This window comes from Procambarus clarkii, chromosome 40, assembly GCF_040958095.1.
Source record: "Procambarus clarkii isolate CNS0578487 chromosome 40, FALCON_Pclarkii_2.0, whole genome shotgun sequence".
Classification (NCBI taxonomy): Eukaryota; Metazoa; Arthropoda; class Malacostraca; order Decapoda; family Cambaridae; genus Procambarus; species Procambarus clarkii.
The window spans coordinates 1,860,259-1,879,669 of record NC_091189.1 but is presented as its reverse complement, the minus strand read 5'-3'; the positions used below and the strand labels follow the sequence as shown (position 1 = coordinate 1,879,669).

The following is a 19,411-nucleotide window of genomic DNA, read 5'->3' as shown; positions in this document are numbered from 1 at the left end:
CTATTTATTGTGCTATTATGTTGGGACTAGTTTTAAAATGCGTGCCTTTACGTTGCGAACAATTTGATACCAAAATTAAAGATGTAACACAAAAATTTATGTCAGAACACTGGAAAGATATAAATAATTTTGTGATGATCAGCGTCCAGAATTAAAATATTTGTTAAAATTCCAGTTATTGCTCTATTATTATGGGACTAGTTTTAAAATACGCGTCTTTTTATTGCGAACAATTTGATACCAAAATGAAAGACGTAACAAAAAATTTGATGTTATCAAATTGAACGAGTGTACACATTAAGTTGCAGTGTACAAATTGGTGCTCGTTCACGGGTAACTTTAGGCTTTTCTGCGGGGAGGCACTCCAGGCTTTTGTACATTATATTCATACACATCTGTAGGGAATTTAATTGCGAACACAATGATACCGAAACGAGCGACGTAGAACGAGGATTAAAGTGAGAAAAATGGAACGAGTATGCACATGTTACTGATTTTGTGCGCTCATGGGTAACTTTTGCCGACTTTAGGCTTTGCTGTTGGGAGTCACGCCAGGCTTTTGGACATTATATTTATACACACCTGTAGGGAATTTAATTGCGAACACATTGATACCAAAACGAGCGACGTAGCACGAGAATTAAGGTGAGAAAGCTGAAACGAGTATACACATTTAGGTGTCACCGCTCACTTACCTGCACGCTCGCCCGCACGCTCGGTGCATGACCCCTAAGTTGACCGCGCGCCTGCTCGGTGAGGTTTGGTTTCCATAGGGAATGGAAAGGATGGGGGAGGTAGAGGGATGGGGAGATGAAATTCAGGAAGAGGATGCGGGTGTAGAGAGAGAGGAGGTTTGAAAGTTCGGTGGCCTGTCCACCATGGGTTGACATTTTGTATGTGTTGTTTGTTTGCGTATGTGTTATGTTGGGTTGTCAGTACATTGGCTGAGGGGGCTAGTGTTTGTGACCTTGTTGGTGTCCTAAAGCACTAGAGCCGATGGAGTTGGCTGAAGGAGGCTAATCTTAGAAACATCAGGGTAGTTACACTTCTGCCGCCACGACAAATGGTTTTTTGGTTTTATATTTTTTTGTAGGTGTTTTATTTATTTATATATTTTTTTTTTTTTTTTTTTTTTTATTATTATTTTTTTTTTTTTTTTTTTTTTATTTATTTATTTATTTTTTTTTATTTATTTTTTTTTTTATTTTATTTTTTTATTTTTTTTTTCTTTCTTTCTTTATTCTTCATTTGGTGTAGATTGGGTCCGGGATGGGCCACTCATCTGGATCGTCTGGCAGACCGCTTAGTATCTGAGGGCTTGGGAAGGCCTCATCATGGATATGTCTGATCACTTTTTGTTGGAGAGTGATTCTTCTGGTTCTGTGTGGTGGTTCGTGGATCTCGTAGTCGCTGGTGGTGTTTTCTGCTACGAAGGGATCTTCTGGGTCTGGGACATACATGTTCTTCATACGGTACAGCTGTCTTCTGGCCAGGTAGCTGAGCCTAATGTTCATTGGTTTCATGTTGAGCGTCTCATGGATCAGGTCAGTTCTTACCCTGTCCCTCAGAGTCAGGCCCTCTGCAAAGCGAAGTGCTTTGTTTTGTACTCGTTGAATCTTCAACATGTTGGATTTGTTGGTGAGGTTCAGGGGAACGTAGGGGTATTCCAAGCTAGGCCTTATGATCATTCTGTACAGGTGGAGCTTGATGTGGGATGGGGCTTGGTTGAAACGGAAGAGCCTCTCCAGTGAGCCCCGGGCCATCGCTGTCTTCTGGGATACGTACTGGGAGGAGTTGAGTAGCCTGTTGAAGTTGTAACCGAGCACTGTGTTGGAGTTTGAGATGGCTATGGGTTCACCCCTGATTCTTATTCCCCCCTCATTTTCAATAGAGAAGGCCATACAGCCGACAGTGCTTAATTGGATCTTTTCTGGGTTAGTGGTGATCCTCCATTTCCTTTCCCAGTTAGCAGTCCTTGCTAGTTCTACGTTTGCCTTACGGGTTACAGTTGCATGCTTGGCCGCTTGGATGCTAGGGTTAGATGTTATTACGTGTGTTACGTCGTCCGCAAATTGTACGATAATGGTGTCCCTATACTCTGGTTGGGGTAGGTCATTTACAAAGATGTTGAAGAGAACCGGGCTCAAGCATGATCCTTGGGGGACTCCAGCTGTTGGGGTGAAGGCTGCGGCCTCTTTTGCCTTGAAGCTGGGGGTAACTTGCCTATTCTTAAGGAAATTTCTGATCAGCCTGAGGAGGGTCCAGTTTTGCGCTGGTAAGTCTGCTAATTTGTACACAAGACCATCGTGCCACAAGCTGTCGAAGGCCTTGTGTACGTCCCTCGTTGCAATCAAAGCTACCTGTTTTTGCTTTCGAATTGAGCTTACGGCGTCGTAGATGATGTTAATTGCGTGCTGGGTTGATCTATGTGCTCGAAAGCCAAACTGCTTTTCTGTGAAGAGGTTGTTGTACTCCATGTAGTAGTTAAGACGGTTTGACATGATTTTTTCAAAGCACTTGCCTATCGTGTCTAAGAGGGAGATTGGTCGGTAGTTGCCAGGTTGGTGGGGGTCTTTCTTGGGTTTGGGAATGAATATCATCTTGGCTGACTTGAATGCTACAGGAATGTGACCCGATGCCAGCATAGCGTTGAATAGGTTGAGTATGGATTGCATAAGATTGCCTGGTAGAAGTTTGATCTGCAGCGCTTTGATCCCTGATGGTCCAGGGGCCTTATCTCTGGTGCTTTTGATGACTCCTCTCATCTCTAGCATAGTTATGCGATAGTGCTAGGGATTGGCGCCTGGTCAATTCTTCCCGCCCGGCAGGATACGAACCCAGGTCAAAGCGCTGGCGAAGAGCCGGGCGCGTGCTTTACCACTGCGCCAGACACAACCGTGGGACACTATCTCTCTGTGAGGATAGGAAGCCAGTGGCTTGTCAAATGTCTCCCTATTTACCCTGGTGATTTTATTGAGCAATATTTTATCATTTACGGTTGTTGTTTAAGATTCGCTACTTGGAACAAAAAGTTCAAAGTAGCTTGGAACAAAAAGTTCCAAGTAGCTCGGGCTATGGTGAGCCCGTAATACCGTCATTTACGGCTTCCTCGGGAAGGAGGTTCCATGGTTTCCCTAAATTTACTGGAGGGTGGCCTTCGGGCAAATTCAGGTATCTCTCTAGTGGTCTGGACGAGGACTGGAAAGGTTGTCTGGTTTGTCGAAGGCCCCTCCCATTTGTTTAGGGTTTTTTTATCGAGCAATGTTTTGGCATTTACGGCTTCGGCGGGTATGCGTTTCCACAACTTTATAATTCTATGGGTGAAAACATATTTTCCATCCTTCAGTGTGGCTTGTTGAGCTGGAAACCGTTGCTCCTTGTTGGTCTTACATCTAGCCTTTTGAAGAAGTGTTCTGGGTCAATATCTTCCTAATTGTTCAGTAATTTAAGTTTTGCTGATTGATTTTGATTGTTGCCGCCGAAGGCGGCTAGTTTATTGTGCACCCCATACTCATCCTGTGAGCGGTAGTGCAAAAGCATTACAGAGGGCACAAAAGGTCTTTATCAGACCTCATCTTAGATTATTACATAAACAATTTCTTCAATCCTTCACACCTTATAGATACAATGTCAGCTAGTTACAGAGAAAGTGCTATTACAAGAGCTACATATTTACAGTAAGTCATCATACATTAATGGTAGGTCTTGTCGTTAATACAGATTCAGATTCAGATTCAGATGTTTATTCAGGTAAGGTATATACATACAAGTGATGTTACATTAATGGATTGATATATAGATAGAGCTAGTACATACAATGCCTAAAGCCACTATTACGCAATGCGTTTCGGGCAAGAAAAACATTAATATCTAGAACTTAATACTAATTGAGCATAAAGAATAAAAGATGTTGAGAACAAATACAAATAAAGATAAAAAAAAGGGGGAACATGACTGAAAAAGCAGCACAAATACAATAGGTTGACAAACAGTGTTGATTACAAAAAAGAAAAAAAAAAAAAGAAAATAACAGACATGGGTTGACAATAGAGGAGTGAGGTAGATTACAGGGAATTTATTAGGTAGTGTTTAGTTTTTATCTTAAACTGGTTGAGAGAGGTACAGTCTTTAACATGGTTGGGAAGGTCATTCCACATTCTGGGCCCCTTGATTTGCAGAGCATTTCTAGTTTGATTAAGACGTACTCTAGGAATATCAAAACTGTATTTATTTCTGGTGTGGTGCTCATGGGTTCTGTTACAACCTTCTATGAAGCTTTTAAGATCAGGATTGGCATTATAGTTTAGCGTTTTATATATGTATAATACACATGAGAGAATGTGCAGTGACTTAATATCTAACATATTAAGAGATTTGAGTAGGGTACCGAGTGATGTCTGGGGCCAGAGTTGGATATTGTTCTAATAGCGGCTTTGTGTTGGGTAATTAGAGGACGTAAGTGATTTTGGGTAGTAGAACCCCAAGCACAAATACCATAGTTGAGATAAGGATAGATAAGGGAGTAATAGAGAGTCACCAGAGCAGGGCGTGGTACATAATATCTGATCTTAGAAAGAATGCCCACAGTTTTTGAAACTTTTTTTGATATATTTAGAATGTGTCCCTGGAAATTCAGCTTGTTGTCAATGAGAATGCCAAGGAATTTGCCATCTAATTTGTTACAAATTTGGGTATTGTTTATTTTGAGATTTATAAGACTAGAGGATTTATTGCCAAACAGAATATAGAAGGTTTTGTCAATGTTAAGGGTGAGTTTGTTGGCAGTTAGCCAAAGATGGACTTTATTTAGCTCAGTATTTACTGTGGCATTTAGAGCAAGAGGGTCAGGACTGGAGTAAATGAAGGTTGTGTCGTCAGCAAATAGAATTGGTTTGAGGTGTTGGGAGGCATTTGGAAGGTCATTAATGTAGATGAGAAAGAGGAGAGGGCCAAGTATGCTGCCCTGAGGAACACCAATGTTGATGGGTAGGGTGGGAGAAATTGTATTATTCACAGAAACATATTGGAGCCTGTCAGTAAGGTAGGACTCGAGGTATTGTAGGGAGTGTCCTCTGACTCCATAATGATGTAATTTAAGAAGAAGGTTATGGTGGTTGACAGTATCAAAAGCTTTACGCAGGTCCACAAATAACCCAACAGGGAGCTCCTTTTTATCAAGGGCTGTATGAATCGAGTTAAGCATACTAATAAGTGCATCGTTAGTGCTTTTTTTGGGTCTGAAGCCATATTGGCAAGGGCTAAGTATATTGAGTTTGGCTAGATATGAGTAAAGCTGCTTGTATATAAGTTTTTCAAAAATTTTTGACAAGTTTGGCAGGATTGATATAGGTCTGTAGTTGTTAACATCTGTGGGATCACCACATTTGTGGACAGGCGTTACTCTCGCTTTTTTTAGAATATCTGGAAAGGTTTGGAGTTCAAGTGACTTGTTGAAGAGCAAAGCAATAGCAGGGGCTAAAGATCTGGAGGCTTTTTTGTAAATTAAAGTTGGTATCTCCTCAAGGGCACCAGACTTGGTTTTAAGGGAAAGGATTATCTCATTGACGTCAGTGGAGTTAATAGGCTTTAGGTACAGAGACTGTGGATAGTTACCTGTAAGATAGTCCTTAATGTCAGTACTGGAAGATGGAATATCATTTGCAAGGGATGAACCAATGGAAGAGAAGAACCTATTGAACTCAATAGCAGAATCAGAGGCTGAAAGCTGACCATCGTTACATAATAATACATAATACATAATAGTTTGGCCAATGGGGATATTACAGAGTCATAGGGAAGCTTCTGTTTATTATTAGTCCTCACAATACACTACTTGTTTCTGAATCTCATATGTCGTTCATCTACTGGAAGCAAAATGTGGGTACAGTGCAAGGATTTCAGGTAATTTATCCATGGTAATAAGATAGGTTGCCATATCATACAGAGTGAGCTTAGATTTATCTCTAAAAGGCTCAATTTTACAACAATCCAAGATATAGTGTTCGAGTGTGTGTCCCTGCCTATGTCCACACACTTTACACTTTACTTCATCTAGATCCCTATACAAGCCGAACTGCCAGAGATACTTGTAGCAAAGTCTTATACGAGCTGTGACAACATCTGTTAGTTTACTGACTTTGTTACTTGCCCCATACACATGTTTTACTTCACACATTTCATTGTGATGAACAATGGACCTACTAGTTCCAGTTTGCACTGTTCTACTTTCTTCAACTCCATCTAGGAGTTCTCGTCTAATGACACTTTTAAGGGACCTATTTGATAACTCAAGATTCCATTCAATACTGTCTTTATTTACTGCAGCCTTAGCAAGGGCGTCAACTTTGTCATGTTCCTGCATGCCAATGTGAGAAGGAATCCACAACATTTTTATATTTACCCTCTTGCTAAGTATTCTTACATATCTACGTCTAGCTTCCAAGACAAGCACGTTATTACTTGATTGCAAACTGTTTATTGCTCGTAGTGAGGATAGGGAGTCAGAAATAATTAAGCTGTCTACTTCAGTGTTGTCAATAATTTCGAGTGCTACCAGTATCGCTACCAACTCGGCTTGCATTGTGGACGCCCAGTTACTAATTCGGATATTTCTTTGAATTGTGCTGCCATCGGGCTGATGAGCAATAACATCACTTCCTGCCCTCCCTGTAGCTGTATTGAGTGATCCGTCAGTGTATATGGTCTGTGCAATGTTGTTTTCAGCTTGTATATTGTGAATGTGTTCTATGGTGCTTAATTTAGCAGCAAGCTGAGCATGAGGGTTGCTTGTGATTAGTTTCTTGGTGGGGTATGCAGGGGTCAGGATGTCAAAAGGTACTATCTGCCAGGGTGGAAGGAAGTGCTGTACTCTTTCATCTGTATATACATCGTGCAGTCCCATCATTTTAATATGAGTGGCAGTTCTTTGAATCCATTTAGACTCGCTAGTTCCATTTCGTATGTGTTCTAACAGTGCAACTGACACAATGTTGTTTTTGTTATCACGCAGCAGCTTTAGTCCCATCATAAGATTAATTTCAAATATTCTATCTCGAATGCTAAGTATATTTAATTCTTTCCGCATGTTGAGAACTTTGGTAGTTATAGGACAGCCAAGTATAATTCTGAGTGCTTCATTTTGCATTTTTTCCAGTCTATCAATACTTTTGCCATTCTGCAGGACCAAAGCTGGTGCATGATAGTCTATCAGAGACCTTATATACGCTAAATACATCATTCTTGCTATTCTAATATTAACACCATATTTCGGGCTGTACCCCACTACAGTTCTGAGAGCCTTGAGTCTGTCTCTACATTGTTGATGTAACTTATTGACTGCAGTTGAAGTACAAGGGACAGAGACTCCAAGGTATTTGAAAGAAGAGACATAGTCTATTGGTATGTTGTCTATCTTAAGTTTTCGTGGTCCACTTTTGCGGTTGCCAATTTGTCTGTTAAATACCTTAGTTTTAGCAGCGTTGATTACAAGACCAAGGCTCTCACAAGCTGTATGTATACAATTTAAGACTGTTTGCATTTCGCGGTGGGTTTTAGTATGCACAAGGATGTCATCTGCATAGCTGATAGTGATGTTTGCCGGACTAGTTGGGATTGATTTTAGTAAAGCATTACTTAGAACATTAAACAAGGTAGGACTAAGTACTCCTCCTTGTGGGGTGCCTAGTTGCATTAACCGTTAATGGTATGAAAGTTGACTTAGTTCGGAAAAGATTTTAGTCGCCCGGTGTTGAAATTTTTCCAAAGCAGATATGTCTTTCTGAAGTTGAGGTCTCAATGCGTGGATATAATAATCCAAGTGGAAGCACACCAGAGATTTATACAGTTGTATAACTACCTTTTCCTTCGTCAAAATTTCGTTTGACTATTCCTAGGATTTGGTTTGCTTTTATAACTGCAGCTTCCACTTGTTGTACAACTATCAGTGATTGGTGGATTCTGACTCCAAGATAATGTTGATGATTTGGTAGTTGTGCATTGTTATGCCCCACATGGGGGAAAAAAATCTCCTGTTTTCTGCCCTAAGTTGTGGCTTGTTGAACTTGAAATCGTTGTTCCTTGTTTGTGATTGATTGATGACGATTAAGCAACCCAAGAGGTGGCACGGACATGAATAGCCCGTAAGTGGAAGATTTTTTTTTTTTTGGAGTGAATATGATCTTTGGTCGTGAAAGGATACACTGCGTGCTGTTCTCGCATTTAAATCGTCAGTCTGTGGCTGCTATCGCGGGGTGCTTATTTGTGTTGCATCTGACTGTAAGAGCAACACACAGGACAGTGCTGTCAGAACTCAACTGGTAAAAGTAGCGAACTGAAGGTCTAACAGTCGCGAATTTGTAATTAAAGTAGCCCAATATTTCGTTTAATGACTGATTCGGTTTTCAGAGTAATATATTTTAATACAGTATAGTACAATACATGATGTAATACTATCATTCAATGTATATAATTAAAAAAAAAATCGGAATAAAAGTTTTAGGCTCAACAAGATGAATGGAAAGCCACAATGTTGGACTGACAACAGATGCTTTTTCACCCACAGGGTTATTAACCCATGGAACCGCCTACCCGCCGAAGCCGTAAATGACAAAACTGTTATAAATGGAAAAGATCATCAAGGCAAATGGAGGGGGAGACAGGAAACCGGCTCCTTGTCGAAGGTCCCCACTATTTGCCTTGATCTTTTCCAGTTGTACCTTAAAAGTTAACAGAATGTTGACATTTACGGTTTTGGCGGGTAGGCAGTTCCATTGAGTTTGTAACCCAGTAGGTGAAGAAGCCTCTCCTGTTTTCAGTTCTACATTGTGGCTTGTTGAGCTTGAAACCGTTGCTCCTTGTTTGTGTTAAATCTGAATTGAAGAAATTTTCTGGATCAACATCCTCCCAATTGTTAAGTATTTTTAAAATTTCAATGAGACCCACCCTGTCATGCCTGATTTGCAGTGTAAATGCCAGGCATGGCGTTTACATGTCCTTTGCATTATAGCAGGTGTCACCTGCTACATATTTACTTCTAATTTCATTATAAAATTAGATTATTTCAGAGTAAAAATAGATTTGATCATGTTCTGAATTCAGTACCAACATTATAATGAGTAAATATACCATATTTCTTCATTACTTATGTAATGCAAGCAGGATTTGGGTAGATTTGGGTAATAATACGGACCGGTATGTACTGTATACAGTATTGCAACACTACAATTAGTATACTGTATCTCCCTTGCTGGTCTGTTTTGGGTTAGGGAATAATCATTACATGATGAAAAAACACTATATCCTAAACCATTTTCTTATGGAGTTTTCAGGACAAACACATCTGACAGCAGCTTTTCCTATTAAAAATCATGCATAATCTTTAACAGTTTACCCACTACAAAAACAACCACTATCTAATATACAAAAATAAACTTTTGATAAAATCTTTTTCTCTATAATTTGACACACATCTGTCATGAACAATTACTATAATACTGTGTATAATAGTATACTGTGTAATAATAGTATAATAAACATGACATCTCTTCACTGGAACAATTCAATAAAACTATTCCCATTAACTTTAGTTTTTATTATACAGTAATTTGTACATTTATGAAATTTTATCTTGGCTGGAATAAAGCTATTCTTTATGAAAATTTACTTAAAATAGAAAATTTAAAATATCCAAGAATGAGAAAAAAATAAAAACAGAGCACCTGATGCATCTGCATTAAGAAAAGAATCTAAAATTATAATGCAAATGCAGCAAGCCTTAACACATTTATACAATTCATGAAAATAAAATAACTTTTGGCCAAGTACAGAAAATCTTTATCTTACATCCTGGGCAATGTTACTTTCTTTATCTTACACATTGTATATACAGGTACAGTACTCAGATTTGTTTATTTTTTATCAGTTTAGTACACTATACATATGAACATTTACCAAAATTAAAACACTGTTAATTTCTGTATTAAAATGGAATTAGGTTAATTTCATTTTATTCCAACGTTTCAAATTAAGTAAAACATTGATATACAGTACTGTACTTGAGTTTTCACTAAAGTGAAAATTCTTATACAATAATTACAGTATTTTATTTAACTGCATCTTTGTACGAATTAAACGGCATTTCCAGTCAATAAATCTCACAACTACCTACTCAGTCTTGTTATAACCATACAGTACTAGAATTCATGATCTCACCAGAGCTATCTCTTATGATACACCGCAAAAATCGAGCATTGAATGTAATGAGACAAGCCTTGCTGGTTGGGTCTTTGGCAGCTCCCCAAACTAAATGCCAGTCCAGCCTTAGAGAGACGCATCAGGACTCTTAGACCCCACCCTTGCTTACTGGGAGCTAGGCCCAGAATCTAGTTCATTTTATGAGGTGAGGGGAAAACTTGGGGACCAGAGGGAAGGGAAGGAATTATCAGGGCTATAATGATACATAATTATTATTATCATTAAAAACAACCCAACCAAAAATGTTAGCTAGAGGAAACACCCAAAGGGGGCAGAGAAAACCATTCAGATTGTCACACTGACAGGCACTCTTGCTAGGCATGAGGGAAGCATTTCAAGTGAACCAACCCCAAACCATAAACCACAGATAAGGAAAGTGTAGGCAACCCTGGCCAAGAACTTTTGCAACTCAAATGCACCTTAGGAAAAAACACAAAGCCTCAAGAATTGCAGAGGAACAGAACTAAGAGCAATCACAGTATGTTACAGCACTACAATAGACATGAGAGCACCATCTGAATTTAGAGAGACATGTAGTTTCAATATTCAAGAAAGGGAGGACATACATGAAGCATTAAACATTATTGCCCAGTGTCATTAACATTTTATAATAAAGGCACCACATGGCTTTAGAGAAGAAAAAATCATGCTTAACATACTTTGCCATAGTCACTGATAAGTAAGCACACAGGTAAGATAATTATCAGCAGTAAAGCACTAAGCCAGTATGACTATGTAGCACTTAGAAGGGATTTCAGAATAAGGAGCGAACTAAGCCATTATGACTATAGCACTTGAAAAGGATCAGGATAAGCATTTGGGATGAGACGGGGGCAGGGGGGGGAAGGAACGGTGCTCAACCACTTGGATAGTTGGGCTAAAACACCAACCTGCATGAAGCAAGACTTTCACCTTACTGTCCAGCCCAAGTGGTTGGGCTAGGATGGGACAGAAAAGGAATGATACCCAACCACTTGGATGGTCAGGGACTGAACACTGAACTGCTAAGACCTAGACCTGCTAGGAACTGCGAAACCATCATTCTACCATCCAGTCCAAGTGGTTAGACAGGTAAGCACACAGTGTATTACTGCATTTATTAATAGGCCTCACAGTGGAGAACAAGTTCCATGCTCTATCTTTTAAGCAATATGCTAGTGATATAAGCTTGTAAAGAAGGAACCTGAACACTATAAAGCAGGTACGCCTGGTGGGGCAGGCAAAACATAAGCCAACTACCAAGGTAGAGGAAACAATCACAAAGTAATGACCCCTTCAGAACAATGTTCCAGAAATACCCAACATCACTGGGCTTAAGCAACATCACTGAAGCTAAGGATGGGCTCCAGAGGTTTTGTTCCCCTGAAGCTGTGACCAGGCAAGTGAGTGAGGGAGCGCATTTTGGGGGATCCCGCATGACATAGGCTGCTGCCTCTAGTGGTGGTCAGGTGCAGCTATTTAATGTCTTTGCATTACTATAATAATAATTTGCCTTGTTACCGTTGGATGCCTAATTTTGTTCAAGAAGTTGCTTGTTTTGCCAATACAGTGAAACCTTGGTTCTCATAGGCCCCTGTTCTCATAGTAAATTTCTAGATTCGGTAGTCATAGTTTGTGTCGGAGGTCGTAGTTTGTTTATACACATACAGGTCCACCACAAGCGTGACACTTCAGTTTACCAGTGTCTCCCACCTAGTGATGATCGCACTTGGATTCTTTGTGAAGAATTTAATTGTTTTTGTGCTTTTTTTTGTGTTTCTGAACATAAAAGTTCTCATTATATATCACGCCATGCATTCCAAGAAAGTCAGTGGTAATGTTCAACCTAAGAAAATAGTTGTGAGGATGATGATAGAAGAAAACAAGAGATCATTCATAGTAAGATAATGTGGTCTCACTACAGACAAGTGTTAAAATGTGGGGAAAAACAAGTGTCTATAGACAGATCCTTAGTAAGACAGGTAAGCAGCGAGTCACAACCAGGTCCTAGTGGTATGTCTGCAAAACGTAAGAGAGTACCCCAGAAATATCATCACTGCCTGATGTTACAATAAAAGGGGGACTCCCCTTCCAAACACTAGCACCTCTCCTCATCCTCCCCTCCTCACCGTCTTCCATACGCCAACAAGAGTCCTCTATAAAGGTAAGGTACACCTATGAGTAGTTTTCTGTATAAAATGTAATTTTATTTAATATTTTTGGGGGTGTGGAATGGATTAATTCAATTTACATTATTTTTTATGGGAAAATTTGTTTCGGTTTTCGTACCATCTCTGGGAACAGATTAACTACGAAAACGAAGGTACCACTGTACTCTTTTCTTGGTTTTGGGTTGGTCTCTGCTCTCGAAAGATCCCACTTGTCTCAAAGCCAGATTCTGGTCTTGGCTTCTGGTTACAATTGTGGGTATCAAAGGGTCTAGTGCATCTCCCTTAGGCATAGCTGGTCCACTGTTTACCTTAATATTTTTATCCTTTGACTGTAGCATTAAAGATGGATATAAATAATGACTGATTGGATGTTACAGCAATTAAGTTTTATTAAACATTTAATAAAATTCTAGCTTGTTACCAAACTCCAGAATTTAAGGTGAACTAGAACAAACTCTTACATGGGCCTGGTGGTGCATTTGCCGAGTATATACACGACCACATCCACATGTAAAACTGGGTTTAGTGGGATGCCTGACTCTCAAATGGGTAATCATAGTTTCCCTATCTCTGTGATGCTCTTGACAATGTGGACATACAAAAGGATGTGGATCTTCTGTCGTAAGATTTGCCTGTGCATTTATATCTGTTTCTGGATCAGATTTTATGGGTAATGGGGAAGGAGCAGTATCATGAGTTGAACTGGTAGAAGCTATTGGTTGTTCAAGGCTTGCATCATGTGATGGTGAAAATGCTGATAAGCTCTGTTGCAATGCTTGATCACCTTTCCCTACATTTCCAGGAGTCTGCAAAGAGGATTCTTTTGAAATTTGTTCTTCATTTTCTTCATCATCTGCACTCTCAACTTCCTGCAATAGAAAGAAATCATATCACAGGATTTTATTAAGACAGCCTAATAATATATACTGTATATATATTTGAAACTCAACTAGCAAAACATTTGAAATTCAAATTCCTCCTCTTCCTCAATAATAAATTACATTGGGGTCTATCAAGAGAAGTGTTCTCCACACACAGTAACTTTCTCAGTACAGGATTCTTTCTCAGTTTACCTTGCTGGTGAACCACACCAGCAAGGGGAGGACGAAGTGGTGCGGACGGAACCAAGGTCAAAGCGACCAATGCCCCCAAATCCGGGTCCCTATAACCAAAACGGGGCAGCCCCAGGGCATTAGAAAGAGGACAACCAACCAGGCACGTTGCAGTAACCTAAATCTAGTATGCAATGCATGAGCTGTTTGAATCCTAACCTCGGCTGAAGCAGTATGGATAAAGTGGAGTACGAGTAGAGAACAAGTCTCACAAGACTCCGGGTTTAAGGTGTCGTTGACCCAACAAGCAGCATGATGGAGGCAGTACAGGCGATCGTCACCCTGAAACGTGCAACAAGCAGCCCTCAAACTCGCACAAGGCGAGATGGAACTTGGAAGACTCATCCATCACGGTCAACTAAGCCCCGATGGGGTTTTCTAGGGCCCCCAGGGGGTTGTTCCCCTATGGGAAGCCCCGGTGGTCCCCGGTAGGCATGACAACTCCATAAAACTTAAGCCCAGTACTAATATTAGCTAATATCAGTCTAATAGCTCCAGGGAGCCGATGGGGCTTCCCCACAGAAAAGGAAATAACCAACGCAGCAAACAATCCACCCACTAGTTAGGTCATACACCCCATAATAATAACTGATCACTGCAAGGTGACAGCACCATGAAAGCTACCAGTTCCCCATGTTGACAATCTTCAGTCCTTTACCTGTTATCAGACCTGTCAGACTGTTCCATGAGTTGTTAGCTCTTCGGGACCCATATTTTGTAGATAAGTGTTGGTCATCCTTTGAACTGTACTATATGGAGTTCATTTGCTTGTGAATAGTTTTATTCTTGAGTATTGGCTTTATGTGCATAAGTTTACAAACCTCACCTGTTGAGTAAACTTTGGAAGCTCTTCACCTCCAGGTGTATTGGTTTAGGGCAGCTCTTTCCTAGGCACTTGCTGGTGTTGCCCCCTACTCTGACAGTGTTACTTCCCTGGTGGGTTCGGGTGTTTGTCCCTTAGAGAATGACCTCATATAGAAGATGCCTCACACTGATTAGTGCAAAGGCCTTTGACCTTGGGGGCGAGGAGCTTGAAACTACTAAGAGGCTCCAAGGTTGGGGGGAGTCTGATGTTTAATGATTAAAGGGTGCACTAGGGGTTCACATGCTCATACAGAACATACACCATGTTGCTAATGCACATCACAGCTGCATTTTTCCTTGTCCTGCATCCAGTGTCAGTTCATCTGGTGAGCCATTCCTAGTACCTGGGTATCCTACTTGGTCTTTATCTTCAGGCTCTAGCAAGCCCTATGGATTTTTTGGTGTGGTCTATTATCAACTGGCCAACATTCACTACTTGAGAGTTCATGTAATGTCCATTTGCTGATATGTGCAAATGGTTATTCATTCTGTCTCTGTCATGCTGCCCCATGGCGGGTGATATCATCTGCCCTGACGCCTGTGACATTACTGTTCACTGGTTCTCTCATTTTAGTTTATTAAAATTTATTCACCTTAGTTATTTTTAGCTTTTAGGGAAGAGGGTTATCAGGCAGCTGCTGCTTTTTGGGTTTATTTTTTTCCTGTGTTGTTCATGGCATGGTACTCCTGTGGATGCCCTGGAGTTGACCCCCATGATGTTTAGGGATCTGGAGTTGGAGTGGCTAGTGAATATATGTAACACTTTCTCTAGGTTTAACCCTGCTCCTCCTTTTCTAATCCTATCTGACATGGTTTGCCAGGCCTCTTGTCACTTTCCCCTCTTTGTTCCAGACTCCAAAGCAACATTGGAGTCTGGTCAGGGTTTAGCTCTGAATGTAGCTCAGCCTTCTCTGGGGTTTACCCCTTCCACATCAGCAGCAGAGACAGCTAAGATGTTGCTTTCTGCTGGGAATCCAGAGTCTTCTGTTTCTCAGGGGCTGTATTTGGCTAGGATCCTTAAATTTGGGAGGATGCCTATGCACTGGGTATTTCCAGACACATGCTCTGGATGACTAGGCCATGACATTTATTTAGTGGGTTCAGCAGAGTTCCAGGTTGTAATTCTTTTGACCATGACGTGGCCTAGTTGTCTAGAGCATACATCTGGGAATACCCAGTGCATAGGTTCGAACCCTTATCACAGCTCATGTTGATTTTGTCATTGATATATCATGTATCTGTGATTTCTCTGTGTATTGGAAGAGAGGCATCAAAGGTAGAATTACTAGATGACAGAGCCAAAGTGCATGGGGGAAATTGTGTGAAATCGTGGTTCAGCTTCAGTGGAAGCCTCGGGAATCCTCGTGGGTTCAGCAAAACCCCAAGTTGCAATTCTTTTGACCGTGTTGTGGCCTAGTCGTCTAGAGTGTGCGTCTTGAATACCCAGCACATTGGTTCGAGCCCTCATTACAGCTCTTGTGGATTTTCTCAAGAGAGGGGTATGGTGGGTAGCATCTAGGATTGCATAACTAGAGAAAATAAAAGTATTGAAAACAATTAATGTGTATTTAGTAACTGTGAATCTTGGAATCCGGTAATAAACTTACATTACATATGAACAACAACATAGTAAAAAAAAAAATAAACAATACTTAGAAAATGTATTAGTTACTAACCTCTTTTACACACGTCATGTCGACATCCATAAAGTCTGTGGGATTGATCATGCTGTCTCTTGATTTGGGTCTTGCAGGTGGGGTTGCCATTTGATGGGTTGGTGTTTTAACTAATCTTGAAGTTCTGGATACTGATGGAAGGTTAGAAGAGGATGAGGAAGAAGAGGCAGAAGATGATCGAGCATTTCCTGTCGCTGAACAGTCAGTGTGAGGGTTTACAGTGGCTGAGGAATCGGATGGTGCTAAACCCGAGACCTGCAAAATCTCTGCAGTTTTCAGAAGCGAAGTTAAATCTTCCGCTGCCACTGTCATTTCCCCTCTGAAAATTTGTTGAAATAATGTATAAATTCATTACATATTCTGCAATTAAAACAGTACAAGTAATTTGGCAGCAGTATTTTCATAATTGTTTTTGATAAAATTAAGGATTTATTTGTAATATTGTATTAACTCACAAATTATAGTTTTGTTACAATATATATATATAAATAAAGAATTTTATTTTAGAAACTCTTGATGCTAACCATATTCCCCCACTTTGTAGCCAGAATATTTCAAGTAGTTACTCTGTAAAGCCAAACCCTTTGGTGAAGTATATCTTCTACATTCTCATCCTTCAATGTCAATGGAATTTTGTTACTTAAAATAATTCAGACTAATAGACACCGAATTCATTCTTAATCAATGCTTGGTTCGTGTATATAAATCTAAAAGGTCATGTACCCTAAACACTGTTTAAGCTTTTTTCAGTAAAGAGACAGTAAGATAGAAGGTAACTTAAAAATAAGACATTAACAAGTTAATAGAGATGCTTGCTTCTTGATATACAGTACTGATACATGTAAAGTAAATGTGTTGGATTGAACTTCTATATAGTAACTGTATCTCATGTTTAGGTAAGTCTACTCTGACAAAAGCAATAAGAGCCATCACTACAATGAACAGTAACAGGAGACCTCACTGGAATAAAGAATGGTAAAAGCTATCTTTAAAGGAAATGTAACTGATGCCATCACTGTAACGAAATGTAATATGAGTCATCACTAGCAGGAAGAGTTTAAGGAACCAACACCCGCAGGAAGGGAAAGGGAGTTATCACCAGCAGGAAAGGAAAAGGGCCAATCATCAGCAGAAAGGGTATAAGGAACCAGACCACCAACCAGGAGGCCTGGTCAGAGACTGGGCCACGGAGACGTTGATCCTCAAAACCAACGCATAGCAGTCATTCCTGAAGGACAAGGTAATAAGTGCCATCACTGAAAAGAGAGGCAATAGGAGCCATCACTAGCTGGAAGTATACAAGAAGCCATCACTGCAGGTATCAAGCAACCAGGAAGAGTGTAAGGAACAATGACTAGCAGAAAGGGTATGAGGAGCCATCACTACCAGGAAGTGTATGGGGAAGCCATCACTACCAAGAAGGGTAACAGGAGCCATCACTATCAGAAGGGTATGAGGAACCATTACTAGCAGGAAGGGTATGATGAGCCTTCACTAACAGGAAGGGTATGATGAGCCTTTGCTAGCAGGAAGGGTATAAGGAGCCATCACTAGCAGGAAGGGTATAAGGAGCCATCACTAGCAGGAAGGGTATAAGGAGCCATCACTAGGAGGAAGGGTATAAGGAGCCATCACTAGGAGGAAGGGTATAAGGAGCCATCACTAGCAAGAATTGTATAAGGAGCCATCACTAGCAGGAAGGGTATAAGGTGTTGTTACTACTGTAGCAGGAAGGGTATAAGGAGCCATCACTAGCAGGAAGGGTATAAGTAGCCATCACTAGCAAGAAGAGTATGAGGAGCCATCGCTAGCAGGAAGGGTAACAGGAGCCATCACTAGCAGGAAGGGTATAAGGTGTTGTTACTACTGTAGCAGGAAGGGTATAAGGAGCCATCACTAGCAGGAAGGGTGTAAGGTGTTGTCACTACTGTAGCAGGAAGGGTATAAGGAGCCATCACTAGCAGGAAGGGTATAAGTAGCCATCACTAGCAAGAAGAGTATGAGGAGCCATCGCTTGCAGGAGGGTAACAGGAGCCATCGCTAGCAGGAAGGGTAACAGGAGCCAGCAATGGAATGACAGGCAGTAACATTCACATTACCACTATAATAGGAAATTATATTTTAGGACTTACTTGTATATATAATTAACAATGCTGAAAAGTTCTTCAAACCGCACATCTCGAGGCATGATAATGATGGGATGCTGACATGGATTGTCTCGCAAAACTCCTCGAAAATATGGGCTGACAGCTGATAACACAGACTGAAATGAAAAATGATATTACAAATAAATTTATATTTTAAAAACCATAATAATTCTTGTGATGAGCAGATTTATGAATAGCACCTCTGTATGATATGAGCTATCGGTAATTTTAACTTTTAACAGCAGCAAATGAATGATTACAATGTACTGTTTATATTTATAGGCAAAATGTGTGCTATGTACAATTATAAGATTTAGCCTTTGACACATTAATACAACCTATTAGTACAAAAAAATAAAAATAAAACGAGAAACAATGAAAATAAATCTACAAAGTTATTCCCATATGGCACCTCGCCTCATGTCTACAAAAAAATCGCAACTTCTCCAGGCCACTACAGCTAAACCACAAGATGTAGAGACTAATACATCTTGTAGAGACTTCTTAACTTTCTTGGATTTTTGTGCTTCCTATATGCTAATTAACAATGTAAAAAAAAAATAATTTTCTCCTATTTTTTTAGCACCATCAGGTGCTAAAAAGGGTCAAAAAATTTAATGACACCATATTCTATTATTTGTGCTTGTAGAAACAAAAATGTTGATCATAATGAATACCAAAAAGCATAAAAATGTCTCATTAAATTCCATTCAATGTTGGAGTCTCATTGCAATTAATCTATTTGTGGGACACATCACTACTATTTACTGTATGCAATAATTTTTAAAGAACTTATTAGCTTCCCATTCCCCCAGGAGATCCTACACAACTAAATTATATTTAATTTACGAGCAGTAACTTCGCTCATAATATTAATAGCCAAAAGAAAATGTACTAACAAACCTTATGAGCCTTAAGAGAGCGTCCTTGAGCTGTTAAGGTAACATCCATGAAACTCTCATCACGTGCCAAGGCCTCTAGAACAATTGTCAAGTGGTTGTTGTGCCGTAACTGGTAACTTTCTGTTGACAAAATTGTAACTATTACTAAAATGTTGCTTCACATTTCCAAGGGAAGAAACTTTGCACAGATGTTAATTATTGCAACTTTTAATTATGGCAACATTAAGAATGCAAGATATAGTTATTTTCTTCGTGTAGAACCTATTAAATTTAGTAACTACCACAGAACCGTATGCCTGAGCTGGGGTT

The 19,411-nt window shown here is 40.0% G+C and overlaps 1 protein-coding gene across 7 annotated transcripts in view; it reads right to left on the bottom strand.

Annotated features, from left to right (window-relative positions):
* Positions 1 to 9,574: 9,574 nt before the first annotated feature.
* The window catches only part of LOC123757808 (protein bric-a-brac 2), a 135,749-nt gene continuing 125,912 nt past the window's right edge, over positions 9,575 to 19,411 (bottom strand). For all 7 annotated transcript variants that reach the window (XM_045741647.2, XM_045741650.2, XM_045741648.2 and 4 more), the window contains 4 exons: positions 19,104 to 19,222; positions 18,186 to 18,316; positions 16,054 to 16,372; positions 9,575 to 13,270 (listed from right to left, as the gene is read on the bottom strand). In XM_045741647.2, coding sequence (XP_045597603.2) covers positions 12,836 to 13,270; positions 16,054 to 16,372; positions 18,186 to 18,316; positions 19,104 to 19,222 — 1,004 coding nt within the window. In that variant the 3' untranslated portion in view covers positions 9,575 to 12,835. The remainder of the gene's footprint in view (positions 13,271 to 16,053; positions 16,373 to 18,185; positions 18,317 to 19,103; positions 19,223 to 19,411) is intronic.